The sequence below is a fragment of the Cydia pomonella genome, chromosome 14, assembly GCF_033807575.1.
Source record: "Cydia pomonella isolate Wapato2018A chromosome 14, ilCydPomo1, whole genome shotgun sequence".
In the NCBI taxonomy this organism is placed as follows: Eukaryota; Metazoa; Arthropoda; class Insecta; order Lepidoptera; family Tortricidae; genus Cydia; species Cydia pomonella.
In genome coordinates, this window is record NC_084716.1 from 10,769,727 (window position 1) to 10,788,233 (window position 18,507).

Genomic DNA, 18,507 nt, shown 5'->3' on the forward strand with positions numbered 1-18,507 from the left:
AAATCTTCTATTGTACTCTTTAGTTATTAAGAAATCATACATTTTTTTTTTTAGATCATTAATTTTTAAAATCTCTTTTGGCAGTTTATTATAAATTCTTGGTGCCATTCCAAAAAAGCTTTTTGCTAGTAATGCTGTTTCACATGATCTAGAGTTTATTCTATATTATTGGCGATATTTTTGTTAATTACAATAAAAGTTATAGCACGATATTTCTTTATTTATTTTTCAAACCACTCTCCTGAAAAAAATACGCTTTTTTTTTAATACTGCGTTATTTTAGATATATTCTTATTCATATTCTAGGTGGTATTTTTATCCTCCCGTGACCCAGAAGCAATTGTTTTGTTTTTGAATTTGGAATCGTTAGTTACACAATAAAAGTTCAAAATTGATTTTGGAATAAGTACAAAAATTTGCGCTCAGCGTCTTAGGAGGTTAAAGAAAAACTTTTATTTACAATAATATACATAGTGGTATAGGGAGCGTGCATGAACTGTAGGCGGCAGCACAGGAGCCGTCAGATTTTTGGCGCGAGGCGTAAATGTGATGTTTTTTGTTCCGATGTAGCCCACAAGATGGCAGAACCTACTATGCACAAGAAAACTCTTGACGTGTAAATGTGCCTGTTTATGGTTCCGATTCAGACCACAAGATGGCAGACCCTCCAATGCGCACGGTCCCTATTGTTGTGTAGAATATTAAGAGGGACGAATAGCTTTGCGATCCTAACGAAATAACGGTACTTTTTGATGAGATTTCCATTTCGGGAGAAACCGGTTTCCACTAACTTATATAACTTATAGATATACAATGCGGATATATTGGGGTCGGTGGGTATTTGTGTTCCGCGCTCTTGTGTGGCGCGCCGTCAGCCCGGGCTGCTGGCCGCGCCGCGCGGGCGCACCAAGTTGCTGCGCGAGGCGCCGATGACACGCGCCGTGCGTACCCTGAACATCATAGCCACACATATAGACCTATTTTCATGTACGATGAGTGAATTCACAAAAGTAGCTGTATTAACTCTTTGTTATATTGAATAGGTAGTATGTAGGTTAAAAATTTAGTTGTTAGATATAGGTACTTGTTTTTTGTTTGTTTGTATATTTAATTTGTTGCTACATTATCGCATTGGGTACAGCCTGTAATGATAATTGTATGTGTGGAAATAAAATAAAATAAAAAAAAAACTTAATCTTAACAAATCACTTTAATTATGTCGATCGCATCAGCATAATTTATTCTAGGTTATAGGTATTGCCATAAAAAAATTGTATTGACAATTTTGAAAACAAAAGAAAAACCTAGTTTTTCATTGTGTTAATAACATATAAATCTCACGGTGAATGTAAAATATTTAGAAGTGGAAAAACATTTTCTCTTTTTGTATTGACGGGAATATGGTATATTTTCCTCTTAACACAACAACTTTCCATGACCATAAACCCCCGTTTCGTTAAGTTTATCATTTTCCTGGTGTTATAAAAATAATTAGATACTTACTATTTGGTGTGTAATAAAATAAAGTATAAAATAATATGAATAACTATATGGGTATCTATCTACTAATATCCTCCAAGGAGTCAATAGATATACCCTTTAGTGATTGATATCTGGTCATGCGCATTGAAAACATATCGTGGAAATCCCTCGTGCGATTTTGATATTGAAACAAGATTCAACAGGATATCTCTTTAATAATTTAGCCAAAGCATAATAATTAAAATTTTAACATAACTCAACCCATTAACAAAACACAAGGCTAGACAATACGTATAAATACACACTTTGTTTATATTTGCTGCTGAAAATTTAGTATGTAACATTCGGTCTTCGTCAGGCAAAATATAATTCCGCACAACCGGTATTGCCTGCTCAGCTCGAGTGGGGGGCGTGTTGGTGATGGAGGCCTCACGGGAATCGATTGTGATTGTAGACGACTTTGTGGTGTGTAAAGGGCTCTTTTTGCTAAAGTCGAATCTGGAAGTTGACTGAAATAGAATAACAGAAATATTGTAACCAAATTGTACACTTTCACTTACATACAACTTACTGAGACCTTTTAAACTGAATCTTTGTACTTAGATAGTCATATAATGATAAAAAATTATATAGAATAATTTTGTAGCTTTAACAATAATATATTCTACTAAAATAAGAACCGCATCATTTCGATACTTCTCAGAGATTCCTACGTTACGGCCTTACGGATGAGCCTAGTGAGGGGATCATTATACTAAGCAGTTTGGTAACGTCAAATCCTTGAAATAAATATATTCTATTCTAAATATGTGAATTAGTCAGAATTTTTTTTGTTTTTCGTTAATTTACATATAACAACTGACTCACTTGCGAGGAAAAAATGGTTTTCAAAAATCTCGATAACCTCAAAGCGTTAGCAATACAATAGTTTCTCAAACTTGTTACTATGTTTAGTGATAAGTTTACTTAGTCTCTTATATAAGGTATGTTGGTACTTGATTATCTAATCATTTACCCTTTATACGCCACGTCTATCGTACGTCATCGTGAACCTTGTCGAAATTCACGAAACTCGATATTGGGCTGCAGCCGCACGCGTCGGTTGACGTCCTTGGCTGTCAAATGGTTAAGGATGATGTATAACAAAGCATTTACCATCATTAACATAGTCGGCACCTTCCACTTGATACTCATAGGCGCGATACTCTGCAAAAAGTCTTCTAATATATAACGTGCGCGCGAGAGGATGGGATCCACTGCCCGCATGCGCACTGCGATCTCCACTGGCGTGGCCGAATCCAAGTACTGGGTCAACTGGAGCAAAAAGCCAATTTTATTTGATCGTATAGGAGAGTAATAGAGAGAGATAGCTACGCTCTGTTCAGGTCTGCATAGTTGCCATTAAACATACGCCAATTATTATTAGAGACACAAACAGTCAATATACTACATCACCACAAAGTTTGAACAGAAGCGCTACAAACGCAGACGCATCTATTCCGAATATTATGATTTTTCGTGGTTGGTCCCATAGTAAAAGTTGCTCTGTATGACCAAAAGAATTGATCGTAAAAGAAAAGTAGTCTAAGAAAAAATCGTAGTGGAGAAAAAAAAAATCAGCCTAAATACGTCCCACAGGCCTCCTCTCATGTGCGAGAGGAGGCCTAACCACGCTAGCCTAATGCGGATAGTCTTAAAAAAAACGTGTCCCTTAGTTGGACATCCAAAACAGATGGCGCTGTACTGCGTTATATGTTTTGCGGTCCCTGAATTGTCAAACGTCAACTTTTGACAATCAGAGTTACCACAAAATGTATGGAGCTTTACAGCGCCATCTCGTTTACCTGTCAAATTCGAAGCACGAAATTGTCTTAAATTTTAGGCATCTTACTCGATCAATGTATCTTTGGTAATAAATTCGCCTAGCAAAATATCGCAAGGGGTTGAAAAACATCCTTTATAGTTCTAGGATATTAAATAAAAGAAGCAATTTCATGAGCACAGGACAAAAACTAAAAGGATTTGGACTTTGCACTGAAAACTTTTAAAATATCGATTACTAAACGACATGTCAAAATTGACGTTTATTTCGATTCCGCTGTGATCCCAATAAGATCTATCTATGATATTTCTAACGTCAAAGTGAAATTGGTTGCCCGAATCGAGCTACTTCTGTCAATTATACGACATACAAACGATATCTAATTGAGAACTTATCTAAACCAGAACTTATCGTTATCGTATCTCATTCTTCGAATCGGGCCGTGAGGCTACCAGTTCCTATAATCAGAGCTATACAATATAACCTAGTAGGTAGGTAGATAATGTAGGGTGACAAAGATACCTGTAAATGTGGATAAATTATTGTAGTATAGAATTATTCTATACTACAATAATCTGCGAGATTTGCACGTTTTGAAAGACAAGGACCTGTTCAATTGGGCACCAGCCGTTATCCTTGGTGATGGCAGGGTCTTCGGCCAGCATCCACACCGCAGCCAGAACCCTCGGCAAGGTGTCATGGGGCTCGCCCTGCATGACCTGGGGGGTCTGCACTAGCGCTGCTAAATCTGGTTCCAAATCCAACTTCGAGGTCGGCATGAGAAGCTTAGTGCGAGCTAGCGTCTGAGCTAATTCTTGGATGACGCCATCATCACTTTCAAGGTTTCTGAAATACATGATTCCGAATTATATGATTGTGATCGAAACAGAAAATATTTACATTAAATTTAATGTAGCATAACATTTTAACGGTCAATAATAGCGGGATGTAGGTACAACTATATATAGTTTGAACCCTCACTCCTCGCCAAAACATATTATATCTCTTTATGTAAGTATAATAATTAGACGATGGCAGTTACTTTTGAACGCGAGCTGTAGAGTTTTATCACTATTTGGAAAAGTATTCCAAGACGGCAGATACTTTTAGATTGTCACATGTACTGAAGTGAACGGGTAAACATGAAACAGTACGCTACATAAGAAGCTATTTACTTCAACAGCTCCAGCATAAGCCTGGCGATCTTCCCAGCAGCGGGCCTCGTATACTCCATACACTCCGATCCCTCGAAGTCTTTAGAAAGCATCGGGTTATCACTCCCGAATGCATGTGCGAACTGTCGTTGCTGGGAGCCCTTGTCCAGCCAGTCCAGTGTCAGAGCAGAGCGGTACGCGGCGATGCCGGGGACAGTGCTGTACGTGTTGTTGTCTGGGTAGAAGTCATCGGCGGAACACTGGAATAAACATAATTATTAAGCGTCTAATCGTGCCAAATACTTGTGGCGCCCACGTTTTGCTTAACCAACTTCAAAATAAGGAGGAATGTATGAGGAAACAAGAGAACTCTGATATTGACATCCAAGCGGTGTTCTTAGCACAATGGTGGTCAAAGTACGGCCCGCGGGCCAGCTCCAGCCCGCGAAAGGATTTTATCTGGCTCGCCAGTCCTTCGAAAGAAAAGAAAAGATAGCCCGCGAAATGATAAAAATGCATTGTTGCTGCAATTCACTCCTCTGAAAATTATTCAATTTTTTGGCCCCCATGAAGAAACTTTGCTCACAGTAACTCAAGATACATCAAGTCCAAAAGTTATAAAAAAATCCAAACAATTTTACAGAAAAAAGTTAAGAGTACTTATAAAAATATATTAAAAGCAAGGCCAAAAGTAACACATGCCGAATGAAGCTCCAAGAATCATATTACGAGGAACTTTTTCAATTCGTTGTTTGTAAAGTGAAATGATGGCATAAACGAGTTTATGAAAAACTCACTCCCGAGTATAATAACGTTGGGGTTCCATTAGACAAGCGAATTAAACTTCACTGCTTTTTCTGAAGTATTCTGGTTTAATCGAAAGAGACTATAAGGCAATGTATATTTTAGCAAAGGTTGTATGTACTGAGTAGCTTACCGAGGTACCTATAGAAACTTCTCGTTTTAAATATCCTGTTTAATATTATTAATAATTAATCTGATAGTTAAATTAAAATTAAACATCAGGTCAATGTGAGGAAGATCAGCATAAAACATTTATTTCAGTATACTTAGGTCGCTCAAACACAGTCAGAAATCAAGAGCTCCGCTCCTTCTGCTCCACCGAACTTCTGTAAACGGAGTATGACTGCAAACAAAAGAGTTAAAAGCGACGAAAGAGTTTGTAGACGGTCTTCCCTTAATCCTTTCGCCGCCATTGACTTGAATTAAAGTCAGTACATTTAGTATTTAGTGCCCCACATGCCACGACTTCATATCAAGTCGTGGTTTTGGTCAGGTTGTATACGTGCAATTTTTGACGTGGCGTTGATGACACTTTATTATTTCATTGACATAGCGGCGAAAAGGTTAAAGATGGTATTCTCCACATTGACCTTAAATTAATTAGAGAAAATCAGGAATAGGAATTTATGAATGTTTCGCGTTAGGTACAGAGATATGTGAGAGAAAGAGGTGTAAGCGATCGGTAGGAGGGTTATCTGTTCGTAGGCGCTACAAAGCAGTAAAAATGCGCTATCAGCTACAAGCGTAGCGACTTAAGAGGAACGATTAGTGGTCATTTTTTCATACAAACGTTCTTGACATTTTTCTCTCTGGATTTTGGCCCTACATTAATATTTTTTTATGTGAGTTCAATATTACCAGTACCTGTCTGTAAGGTTTTTTTTTATAAGAACTAGGTTACTTTAAAATGAGCTAAAAACGGCCAAATAAATGCACCGTAAACAGACGCCTAGCATGTAAAATCAGCAACAATAAACGCAAAAAGCAAAACTGTCAGAGACAGATAATTTCTTCTTCATTCTATTCCTCAAAATTTCGTTACGATTAGTTAAGTTTTGGAGGAGGAAAATGTCGAGAATGAAACCTCGATTTGTGAGATTTTTACGCATTTTTCGCCTAAGCTGCAGTTGTCCTTATCGTAATAATTTTTGGAGCCGCCGCTGTCAGCGCAACGGAGAGACCTAAAATTCCCAAATCTCGAAAGGGGCCCAGCTGGTGGTGGCTTTTAAATCAGTAGCTCTTATGGTCCTCTATAATTGGCTTTTGTTTAATCCATATGTTAAACCGCTATATTTCATGTAATAGTACTAATAGTAAATAATGAACAATTTATTGGCACAACCGCAGCGGACAAATTCAACTGCGGCCGTGTATTTGTTTTGTGAACGCCATGTTTAAATCCCCATGATGGTCATTAAGCTACCTAATTAAAATTAATTAGCAGTTCATTATTTTCCATAACTGGCATGATGATTTCGATGTCGTCAATCATCATAAACAAACCTGGGATAACTCGGGGCACTTATACTAAAGTGACGTAGCAAAATATTTTATCGGCAATTAAATATATCGATGTTACTGTCAACATCTAAATGTTCTACAAAATAAAGATATGTATACAAAATCGCTTTGTATACAGCTCCTTCAATTCTAAAAAGGTGCTTTTTGGAAGAATTGATTTTATTTTTAAACAGGTTGGCACTAAATGTTTTATTCTAATTATTTTATATCGTTGTTTATTATTTCTTAAACATTACTCCATCTTTATTTATTGCTAAAAGTACATAAAAAGTGAAATTTACATTAAGTAATAAAAATACCAGTAGGTACATAAACCATTTCGAAGCAAACTTTATTTATTTGGTAAAATATGCCTGAAAGTTGTTTTTTATCAAAACTTTTTCGAGAATTTTCAATGAGCACATGTATTATTATATATTATCGACATCTTTTAAACGATATCAAATCCCTAGTCTGTGCCCCGAGTTATTACAAGTTTGATCATAAAGTATTTGGAAAACATCAAACTATAGATATTATTTTAAGTTAGGTTAGGTTATTAAACTATGCTAAATAAATGCCAAGCTTTTTTTTAATTGGTCGATCTCCTTTGTTTTGACAATCAAATGTCTACATGGGACATCTCTCAAATGCAATACAAAATTCGATGCCCCTTACCCCTTACGCACAAAACGGTACGGTGATCGTGACGTCACGATCACGAAGCCGTCTTGAAGCGTGGAAAACAAGAAAATTGCTATTTAAACGCGAAATAAAATATAAGGAATCGAATGGTATAATTTTTTTTAAGTAAAAAAAACTTAATTTCTATGTTTTGTTAGTGTCCAATTTATTGTGATAAATTTACTCATTTTCTATCTGAGCCGTTACATGGGCGTAAGGTGAAAAAATTATTCACTGTTACGAGAGAGTAACGAAACGGCCAAGCCACAGATTTCGACTAAGGTGTAGAGTTTTTGAAGTTAAAGCTTGGCTCTACAGAGATCTGATAACTTTTTGACAGTGCGAGCCTTACGGTTTCAGCTTGGCAACATTTTACATGAATAAACAGATCCTTATCCTTCTTTATTATAGAACTAGCGATACAAAACCTTAACAAACTATACACCTAAACCTTCCTCAATAATCACTCTATTGATAGGGGAAAAAACGTTCAGTAGTTTTTGAGTTTATCGCGAACATACAGACATACAGCCATAATAATAACCTGTTTTATGAAATAAAACCTCCTCTGGAGTTGCAAGCGTACATAGGCTACGGCGACTGCTTACCATCAGACGGGCCGTATGCTTGTTTGCCACCGACGTAGAATATAAAATTTAAAAAAATATTATTTTTTATACAGACAGACAGACGCGGCGGGGGAGACGCGAGACGCGAACATCCATGACTCAGGAACAAATATCTGTGCTCATCACATAAATAAATGCTCTTACCAAGATTCGAACCCAGGACCATCGGCTTCATAGACAGGGTCACTACCCGCTAGGCCAGACCGTCGCCGGTCGCCCGCTAGGCCGGTCGTCAAATACATGAATAAATATTGTAGGGAATTATTAGTATTATAAACATTTACTTATTATTTTTGTTTCTATACTCGCCCCAGCTTCGCACGGGTTACACAAAACCTTAACAAATTATACACCTAAACCTTCCTCAAACATCACTATATTGATGGGTGAAAAACGTATGAAAATACGTTCAGTAGTATTGGAGTTTATCGCGAACATACAGACATGCAACCATATTATGGAACCTGTTTTCTGAAATAAATGTTTTTTTTGATACAGACAGACAGACATGAAGACGCGGCGGGCGACTTTGTTTTATATGGAGTATAGATAGCACACCCTTTCCCACGTTTCCTTACTTATAAGTTCCATCTAAAAGGCGAGCGATCTGTGCCGCAAACAAAATGTTCGTCAAAACAGTTGAGGCAGGTGAATAAAGTTCCCAAACACAGTGCACGGCGTTACGAAGCAGCCCATTTACATCCGCGACGTGGTTAATGTGCGCACTCTGTCACAGCTTTCGGGCTTGTCTGGGCTTTTTACGGGTTTTTATGAAGCTTTGTGCTTAGTGACTTGACCATTGTCATTTGTCTTATAAAAATAGTCACTCAAATGTATAGTTTTTACGTCGCCTTTATAGTGAACAGCAATAAAACTCGCTACAATAACATTTTTATTGTCGAAAGGTAATAAGTTAGAGAAAGGTAGAGAAGTGAGTTTCGACCTAAACAAAGTGTTATTAAAGCTTAAAGTGATTTTTTTATGTTTCTTGAACAAAATATATCTTCACACCTGTATAGGGTTGTAAAATAATTAAAAGATATTATAGGATTTTTAAGAATCATAATTAATATTATCATTGTCATTTATCATAATTATTCAGTTATAGCATATTTATCCGCTTTTTCTAAAACACCCATTGCACACATTAAAAAAAAATCACTATTTAATTTTTTATCTAGCGACGGAGCAAACCATTTTTTTATCAAAACACGTTAATGGCGTATACACGTAATCAATAAACCAGTTCCTACTTACTGAATACTAGTTGGAAATTCCCATTGCATCCCTTCCCTCTAATATTTTTTATAGCCAATGCAATTTTCGTGATGTCATTTGACATTGAACCTTAATACACACTATTACGTCAGCTTTTTGTACATGTAAAAAATCACTTTAGCTCTTTTTACAGTAGATAACTAATTAGCTTATCTTTATGGCTCTTTGCCCTTAACCTAGCGGACAATAATTACAATAATTACAATTAAATACAACCGTTATTACAGTCTGCGTCAATTAGATAGTGACGGCCAAAGTATAACAAACGTGTGTTACAATATAATAGTTGGGCACTTTGTCCGTCGCTGTCTTTTTTATGCTGACTGTAATAACTGTACTTTTGAGTGACTATTTTTATAAAACAAATGACATCTCAATCTGTATGGAACGGTGCATATATCGTATGATCTAACCCAACAAACAGGTACATCTTTTTGCACACGCATTGCAATTCCCCACTGAACCTACTAGAAGCCCGTGCATACTTATTATGCTATTTCATTGCAAATTAGACCGTTGCATTAATTTATCGTTTTACACAGGGTGTTTATTTAGTCACCTGCAATAATTTAGCTTTTACTATGGGACTAACCCCGAAATCGCGAAAACAAATTGGCTGCTTCATACATTTTGGTTGTCTGCCCTTGACATTTTCCATGGGAGAGTAAATTTTTTTTTGCGATTTCAGTGTTGGCCCCATAGTAAAAGTTGCTCAGTATGACCTATATATTCACCCCGTAAATTTTGCAAGTCACTATATAAACATTCTGTATTTGCTATCTTCCTGTTATTGCTTTGGCATCAATCCTTGTGTTGACATTATTTGATAAACCATTATCATCCGTTTACAGTAGATACTCAAACATTTTTTCAATACAAATCATTTATGACCTGTATCCTTACCACGAGTTTGACACTGACATATTCACTAGCGACTGCGTAAACTTACAATGCATTTCCCTCGTACTGACTTGTGCAAGCAAGATGATAGATAGATAGATAATTTATTATTAAAATGAAAAAAATATATGCACTGCGTTTCAGTTGACGCAGTCGCTAGCTGGTCGCTCATGGTGAGAATACCTAGTTTTTAATTACTCTTTTAGGTATAGGTCTACTGGAAGAGATCCCTCTTAGGGATAAGTTCGCCTTTGTACTACACAATTATTTTGTATCTGATGTAATCAATATTTATTTTTCTCGTACAATAAAGTATTTACTTACTTACTTAGGTAATCTACCAACGTGTTTCGCTGCGTAGCAATTATTTTATTTGGTTTTGATTTATGTAACAATTCTAGTCTCATATTTTGCCTTTATTAACGTAACATGGTAATATTAACCTCTAAAACAATAACGCAATTTTGTTAATTCGCAACATTGCCAAGGAAACGCGTTTCAGGCAGATTTATAAACAGCGGTATAACGTTGCCACTTTATCGTTAAATTACTAGCCAAAATAAACCCGAATTGTATTTGCGATGTTGGTATTGCTTGGCTCATTTAAATCGAGCGTCATGGCTACACTTTCTTATTTAACGAACGCACTTAAAACAAAACAATATAAAGTCATATAACAACACATTTTAATACTTATAAATTCGTGTAGATTAATTTAGTAATTTATAGTGTAATATTATAAGAAAAATGTCTTAATTTAAACTTTTACTACCATCGCACATCATTTTAACGAAACAAGTAATCAAAAGGTGAAAAAAAAATATCGACCGTCAAACCATTGGATATCGTGTTTTGTGTCGGCCGGGTGACAACCCTAGTGTGTAAGTAGACCGAGTGAGGGTAGCTCGAATAACTCGTGCAACTAGAATATATTGTATACTTTGCGCCTAAAAACGTAATGCCACATTCGATGTCGAGCATATATACTCTGGCACATTCGCTTTGTCAAAAAAAATACTGGCGGGAAGGGTTGAACTCCCATATTAAATTTTAATTTCGCGCCTTTATTACTGACAAAGTAGGTGTGTCAGTGTTTTTATGAATATAAGTGTCACTTTCATTAAAGATACAGAAATACAAACAAACAGAAATATTTTACGAGTACGAGAAGTAGGTATTATTCGTTCATGAAGCATAAGATTCGGCGCGGTCTATATAATTTTTTATGTCTTATTTTTGTGGATGTAGAGAGATGGCACTTAATTTAAAACATATTGCTGAATCAATTTAAAAATAGGTGTTTAAGTTTAGGGAACCATCCATACTGAATTGACCCAGCAATACTCGACAAGTAAATTATCAAACCCCGAGTGGTCCACCCAAAGTAGTCGAGTTTCACGTGAGATAACAGGCCCCAAGGTTAAGGGGTTGAGGTCCAAACAAATTTACATCGTAAAAATGTTTAATGGCCCATCGCGCTGAAATAGGGTGTTAGCTGGAACAACTTTATTACGCGTATAAATTCGCCCGCCCGTCTTATTTTTCAGTGCAAGCAGTCAATTTTCTTGAAATTTAATTAACGTTTATATTAAATTTGTGATGTAATTATTTTACTTTGCCCGTAGAGGAAGTGTAACGAGGGGCAATGTGAAGCAAGCACAGCAAAATGGAGCAACGTTAATAATAATCACGGAGCTACAATATGGATTCTTACAAAAAAAACGTTTTTAGATTTGTTTATTGTGTAAACAAAGAAACCGAAGTAACGAAAAAGTTATCGGGGTTCTCAAAGTAGGCAGTTGTTATGTCGATTTAATTTGATTACGTGATTACTTATGTTGTGTAACAGTATTTATATTATCGATATCGGTCTAACTCTCCCTTGCCAACAATACCAAAATATTGTTGCGGTGTAGATAATGTCTCTATGCACCTGCTGGTCGCAATTTTACGCGTGACAGCATGTTCATGACAGTATCTGTCTCTTTCAACAGCGTGTTTTTAGAAAGTGACGTTTGCTTTATCATATCGATAACTCCGTCCGCCATACAGCCGCACTCACCTACGTCGACAGTTTAATTTTTCGGATCATAAAATGCCCGAGATTATAGGACGGATGGCTACGGTCGGCCGACACAACTTTTGCGGTTTCGATATATCGCACCATTACGTTCTAGGTTTATTGGGTTCAGTAATTTACAAAGAATGGACAAGAGAGTGGATGAAGATCGGAATGTGAAAAGAGCGTACGATATGGTGGAGGCTGATCTGCGTGAACCCCGAGTTAACAATTGGTGTGAAGTAAAGTAACGCTGTTGTGTCGGAGTCCAAATTTCATTTTGAGTCACTAAGCGTAACTTACAAAGATGATATGATGAAGATGATGAGATGTATGAGTAAAGAAGGAAGCGATACCGTAAGCATGATTAGCGATTTCATATCGTTATTCAATGCGACCTAATCCATCTGAGAGAAAACCAGTAAGTATACGAGCGATTTTTTTTCCATCTTCAGCGTACCTGCCTCAGAGCATAGAACAATATGGTATTCATATATCTATGGTACCTGCGTACGGAAATGCGCCTGCGAGCCGCATCGGCAGTACGGTGCGTGTGCGCCAACCCCAACGCCATCCTAACTATGACTGCAGATGGAATTGACTGGTGTGGTCTTAAAAAGCCCAGTCGGTGAGCTATTGTAATTTTAATAGTTTAGATATTTATTGTTTCTAATATAGTTAGTTAAGTTTTTTACTGTTACTAAATAAAATTATATGAGCCACGGGCTCGAATTAAATGTTAATTCTATTTAATTTAATTTTAAGCTTGCGCCAAATTGAATAGGCTCTAACCGAATAATAAAGCTATGGAGAATATTTTTTCCTAGTAGAAAACTAGTTATCATTATCAAACTTGATTTAGTACCTAAGGAGAACAAGGGGTTGTCAGTGCCAAGTCTATCAAACTTAGCGTAACGGACTCCTCGTGCGGCCGATCGTAAAATCAGACCGATCGTAGAATTCCTATGGAATGTTTTTACGGTACCTAGTCACATTAAACCAATATACAGTACCCCTAGTGTAAATAAATTCGATTTCGAAACGTGACATATAGGTAGGGAGGCGAATAGGGGAATTTTCGGTAATACTCGAGCGTGGCAGTTTAAGATATGAGAGATACCTTAGACCTAATAGAATAACCTTGTAAAGTATTTAGCTCTATATGTAGTGACGCGCGCCTAGGATAGACGATCAGATTAGTAAAAAAAAATCGATAGTCTGAAATACTCGAGCGCGTCAGATTAAGATATTGGGGGTTGATTTTAGTGTTTTAAGACTAAATTTAACTAATCTGACGATAATTCCTTGACGCCGCCGAGTTATAGGGTCGCGAACTTGTAAAAAAAAAACGACAATCCGGCATTCTCGAGCGCGATTTTTTTATTTTTTATTTTGAAGAATATAATCTAAAACTTACTAAAAATACAAAATCTGCCGGTTTCCGCATGACCGGAAGTGTGGAGGAGCCATTTCGTCTTCCGAAAAACGCGTTGCGGCATATAAGTCGCGAACGATACATTTTACAAAAAAAAAGTTTAAATAAACAAAAAAGGTAATTTTATTTTACACAAAAAAGGCCTCTTTACATTTTTGTCCAAAGTTAAAACTTTTTGACTTGAAGCATCATAAAAACTCAAACTCCTGGTTTTTTGAGTATATCTCGAAGCTGAGGGTGTTAAAAAAAATTGATATGAAATAACTATGATTAAATTGTGACTTTTATTATATCTCAATTTTTTTTTTTCTAAAGCTTCTCGACAATTTTCGTGGACTCGGAAAAAGTTACGCGTATCTGTATACAAAAGTATTATTAACATGTACAGTTTCATGTATGTATATTATTCAATAGCCTGTTGATCCTCAAATTGGTTTTTGGACGTACCGTAAGCAAAACGAAGTGAAAAATTGAAGCAAAAAAGAGGAATTTGCCATAAACATGTAATACAATTTTTATATCATTTCATTTTTTTATACAATAAATAATACAATTCGTACTACATTTCATCTACATTTACGTTGGTTGCATCTATCGCTTTATTGTCATTCTTAAAATCCCCGTTTTATCAAGGAGAAAGAAAGGAAAAAAAAGAAACCAAAAAACCTTTTTCGGTCAGATTAAGAGAACCCACCAACATTTTTGTCAGATTAAGAAAATATGCTTTCAGGATACCGAGATAAACCTCCCCTATGAAAATCTGACGCGCTCGAGTATTTCAAAAAAACTTTTTTTTTTTGCATTTTCAAAAATTCATCGTAACTTATCGTCACGCCAAAATCGTCAGTTTTTTTAAAGGGAGCTTCCTTGGGGCCTACTTAACACCCCTTCCGAAAATCTGACGCGCTCGAGTAAATTTTTTTTTTGTGCATTTTTGACTACTTTGTATTCCTACCCCCACCACGCAAACCGGCAGATTAGTATACCGTTGTTATCAGAGGCACTTGGGGCATACGTAGTATGAATATCTGACGCGCTCGAGAATGCCCAAGTAACTGTTTTTTTTAACATTTTTGAAAAACCGTACACGCCAAACCCACCGCTAAAATGGTTTTTACCATACGAGCTTTTCTTTTCGAAATTATTTTATCTTTCGATTTTGATAGGTCTCGACGGCGCCGTTGAATTACGCCATTTAGCTACCTCGCCTCCCTAACTAATACGCGTTTGCGTTTAGTCTCATTTTGTATTGGATTTAGAAAGAGCGCGCCAAGCGGGACGTTTTGGAAACTCAAAATCCTATACAAAATGAGACTTAACGCAAACGCGTTCGTCACGTTATGATGTCGATCAAATTTACACTAGGGGTACAGGTAAGATACGATTCGATAGGTTGCTTCATGCCCGAAGGGCAAACTGCCCAGAAATAGGAGCGCCGTCCATCGACTCTGATGAGAAAATGATTTTCCCGATTCACGATATGTCTAGGAATTTCATGATCTGCCTGATTTTACGATCGCCCGCCGACATGTAGATGTAGATCAAATACGTATTCTAAATTCATTCATTGAACTGTAACATTGATTGATATTGAATTTCGATATATTGCAATATTAGAATATAAATAAAACGGAGTCATCGACCGGGTAAAACGCGTAAAAACATGGTAATAGAAAATACAATTACCATTTAACCGCGGGGCAGGTGCGGAGAAGGCGGCCGTAAAGCGAATTTCAGCTTGGCTACAGTCAAAATATTATTCGCGAGAACTAGGACTCGTTTTTAACCCCAGACAAAAAGAGAGATGTTAGGTGTCTTTTTGACGTCAATGTCTGTCTGTCTGTCTGTCTATGGCATCGTAGCTCCCCAACAGATGGGTCGATTTCGATGCAGTTTTTTTAACTGCGGCGTTTTTAGCTGTTTCATAGAAATCGATTCAGCAGTTATAAGAGCATTGGCATAAAATGAATAGCGTAGGGGTTGTTATATTAAAAATAATAATTTAATAGTTATTTGGGATAATGCGTAGGGGTTTTTTGTATATTTGTAAATAGTTATAAAGATGTTTGTGTATTAACTCATTAGTCTCGTGGTCGCAGTGGTCGCTACATCGGATCAACATACCTAGAGAATGAATTTAATTCTTAATTTAAAACAAAGGCCGTTTTTAACCCCCGCCGCAAAAATAGGGGTGTTATTTGTTTGACGCCAAAGTAAGTCTGTCGATCTGTCTGTCTGTCTGTGGCATCGTTAGCTATCTAACGGATGGACCGTTTTCGATGTGTTTTTTACGTGAAAGCGATTTCCTTGCGGAGGTCAATCCAGCAGATTGAAGAGTATCAGCTATTTTCCAAAATGATGTAAGGCATTCTTGGTAAAAATTGGATTTTGTTTGGCACATAGAGTAGGGACTTTTTAATTTTTTTAAAGTAAATTTAGATCCCGGCCCATTATCGGTTAGCGTCCAACACTATAATGTGTGTGCAAACCTGTATATAATCTTTCTTGTACAAAAACACTTATACTAAATGTTATAATATTTATTCCGTTTAGGTATACTAAATCTTATCACATTGAAATAATAAGTGAACAGGATAAATCAATAAAAAAAGTGCTAGTCGGACTTGCCCATGAAGGGTTCCGTACCATTTATGACGTATTAAAAAAACTACTTACTAGATCTCGTTCAAACCAATTTTCGGTGGAAGTTTGCATGGTAATGTATATGTATATCATATATTTTTTTAGATTTTTTATTCTATTATTTTAGAAGTTACAGGGGGCACACATTTTTTCACTTTGGAAGTGTCTCTCGCGTAAACTATTCAGTTTAGAAAAAAATGATATTAGAAACCTAAATATCATTTTTGAAGACCTATCCATAGATACCCCACACGTATGGGTTTAAAAAAAACTACTTACTAGATCTCGTTCAAACCAATTTTCGGTGGAAGTTTGCATGATAATGTATATCATATATTTTTTTGTAGATTTTTCATTCTATTATTTTAGAAGTTACAGGGGGGGACACTTTTTTTCACTTTTTTACCAAGTTTGAACAGTATAAGCTCTTATAGTTTCGGAAAAAAGTGGCTGTGACATAATCGGACAGACAGACGGACATGACGAATCTATAAGGGTTCCGATTTTTGCCATTTGGCTACGGAACCCTAAAAAACGTTTATTCACGTATCATGCTTACATCTAATTACATTATTCTTCTGCCAAACCACAGTGGTTTGTTGGCAGACGAGGCTCCTATTATATGTAAGCCAGGTAGCGTATATGTAACTTAATTAACCCTTTACCGCATGCGCAAAATTTGTAGCTAAATAAGTTTATTTACACCGTAAGTGTCTATGATATGAAAGAGGGGCTAAAGAGGAAAGGGCACGACGTCACGTGACCGCTTCTCCATATAAACGTAGTCCCCATTAACCTCTCTGGTTATTAACATTATAATACAATTTTATGTATTTTAACCACCGCTATGCCCCTTCGTTTTTAGGTTTTTAGGATTATATTAGCATTACAAGTACACGAAAAAATGTCAAAACTATACATTTGTAAAAAATAAACAATAAAAACAATAAGTTTTTATACGGAACCCTCGGTGGCCGAGTCCGACTCGCCTTTTTCCGGGTTTTTAGTTAGGAGTTTTTAAATAATTGTGTGTAATTTGTTTAATATACAATAAATTGTGTATAAATATTTTCTATAATGACAATATCCAGGGAGGAAAAGGGGGATTACGTTTGTATGGAGAAGGGGTCGTCCACTATCTTAATAGGCATATATATGTACTGGTTCCCCAAAACTAGGATAGTTTCCAAGCATACTAAATGTATTCTTACGTAGGTAAGTATCCTGTCGTATGTGTCGGTTGCTAAGATCGTGGGTTCAAGCGTCGTGGATTCATATAAAGAATTACACTTCTAAATACTGGTTTCACTAAATTAATTGTGCCCCAGCCGGCTGAATGCCGCGGAAAATGATTTTAACGGCCCATCTATCAAGATACACTTTACGATGACCGTAAAGGAAGATCGCCATTTTTCATCCCCTGTATTTTATGGAAGGGTTAACTAAATTAGGCAAATAACGTTATGGATAAACAAGTAACGTAGAAATCGATTTAAACATAATCGTATAATTATATTTGGTTTATTTTAATGTTTTACCGACATATAATTGCTAACCAAATCGTGTGATTCGTGTATAGCGGGTTTAGTGTTTACGTGTGAATAGTATTGCGTGCGAGTACAGTGTGTTACCGTCATGCGGGCATTTATTAAAACTGATAATAATACGATCCATTAGCAATTGTTTGCATGTATTAGCAAATCATAATTATGTGAATTAACTGCTCAATTAAATTTCTGAAACCCGCACATTCAATGTAGTGGGGATACTACGTAATCGTTGTTACTCATATCGTTAATGCACTTGGTACAAGGCATGTCGTGGTACGGGGGTAAAAAACTGAGACAACTATCAAAAAATTATTGTCGTTCTTATCATTGCGTTCATGTATGGAGGTTCTAATACATTCAGAAACAGTTTTTAATAAACTTTGACATAACGATTTGAAATGTTCTCGATTCTCGGAGATATCGAGTAACATACATATTAAAAAAAACAGTCGAATTGAGAACCTTCTCCTTTTTTGAAGTCGGTTAAATACTTTTCTTTTTAAATAAAGTTTGTAATTACAGTGACTTGTTTTCTTTATTATAAACAATTATCCTATTTTAGGGCCC

The 18,507-nt window shown here is 36.3% G+C and overlaps 1 protein-coding gene across 1 annotated transcript in view; it reads right to left on the minus strand.

The window, feature by feature from the left end:
• Positions 1 to 1,677: 1,677 nt before the first annotated feature.
• LOC133524940 (uncharacterized) overlaps positions 1,678 to 18,507 on the minus strand; it is a 52,972-nt gene continuing 36,142 nt past the window's right edge. The window contains exons 2-5 of the mRNA XM_061861103.1: positions 4,480 to 4,718; positions 3,913 to 4,150; positions 2,638 to 2,796; positions 1,678 to 1,991 (exon numbers count right to left, since the gene is read on the minus strand). Of these exons, the coding sequence (XP_061717087.1) occupies positions 1,695 to 1,991; positions 2,638 to 2,796; positions 3,913 to 4,150; positions 4,480 to 4,718 (933 nt within the window). The 3' untranslated portion in view covers positions 1,678 to 1,694. The remainder of the gene's footprint in view (positions 1,992 to 2,637; positions 2,797 to 3,912; positions 4,151 to 4,479; positions 4,719 to 18,507) is intronic.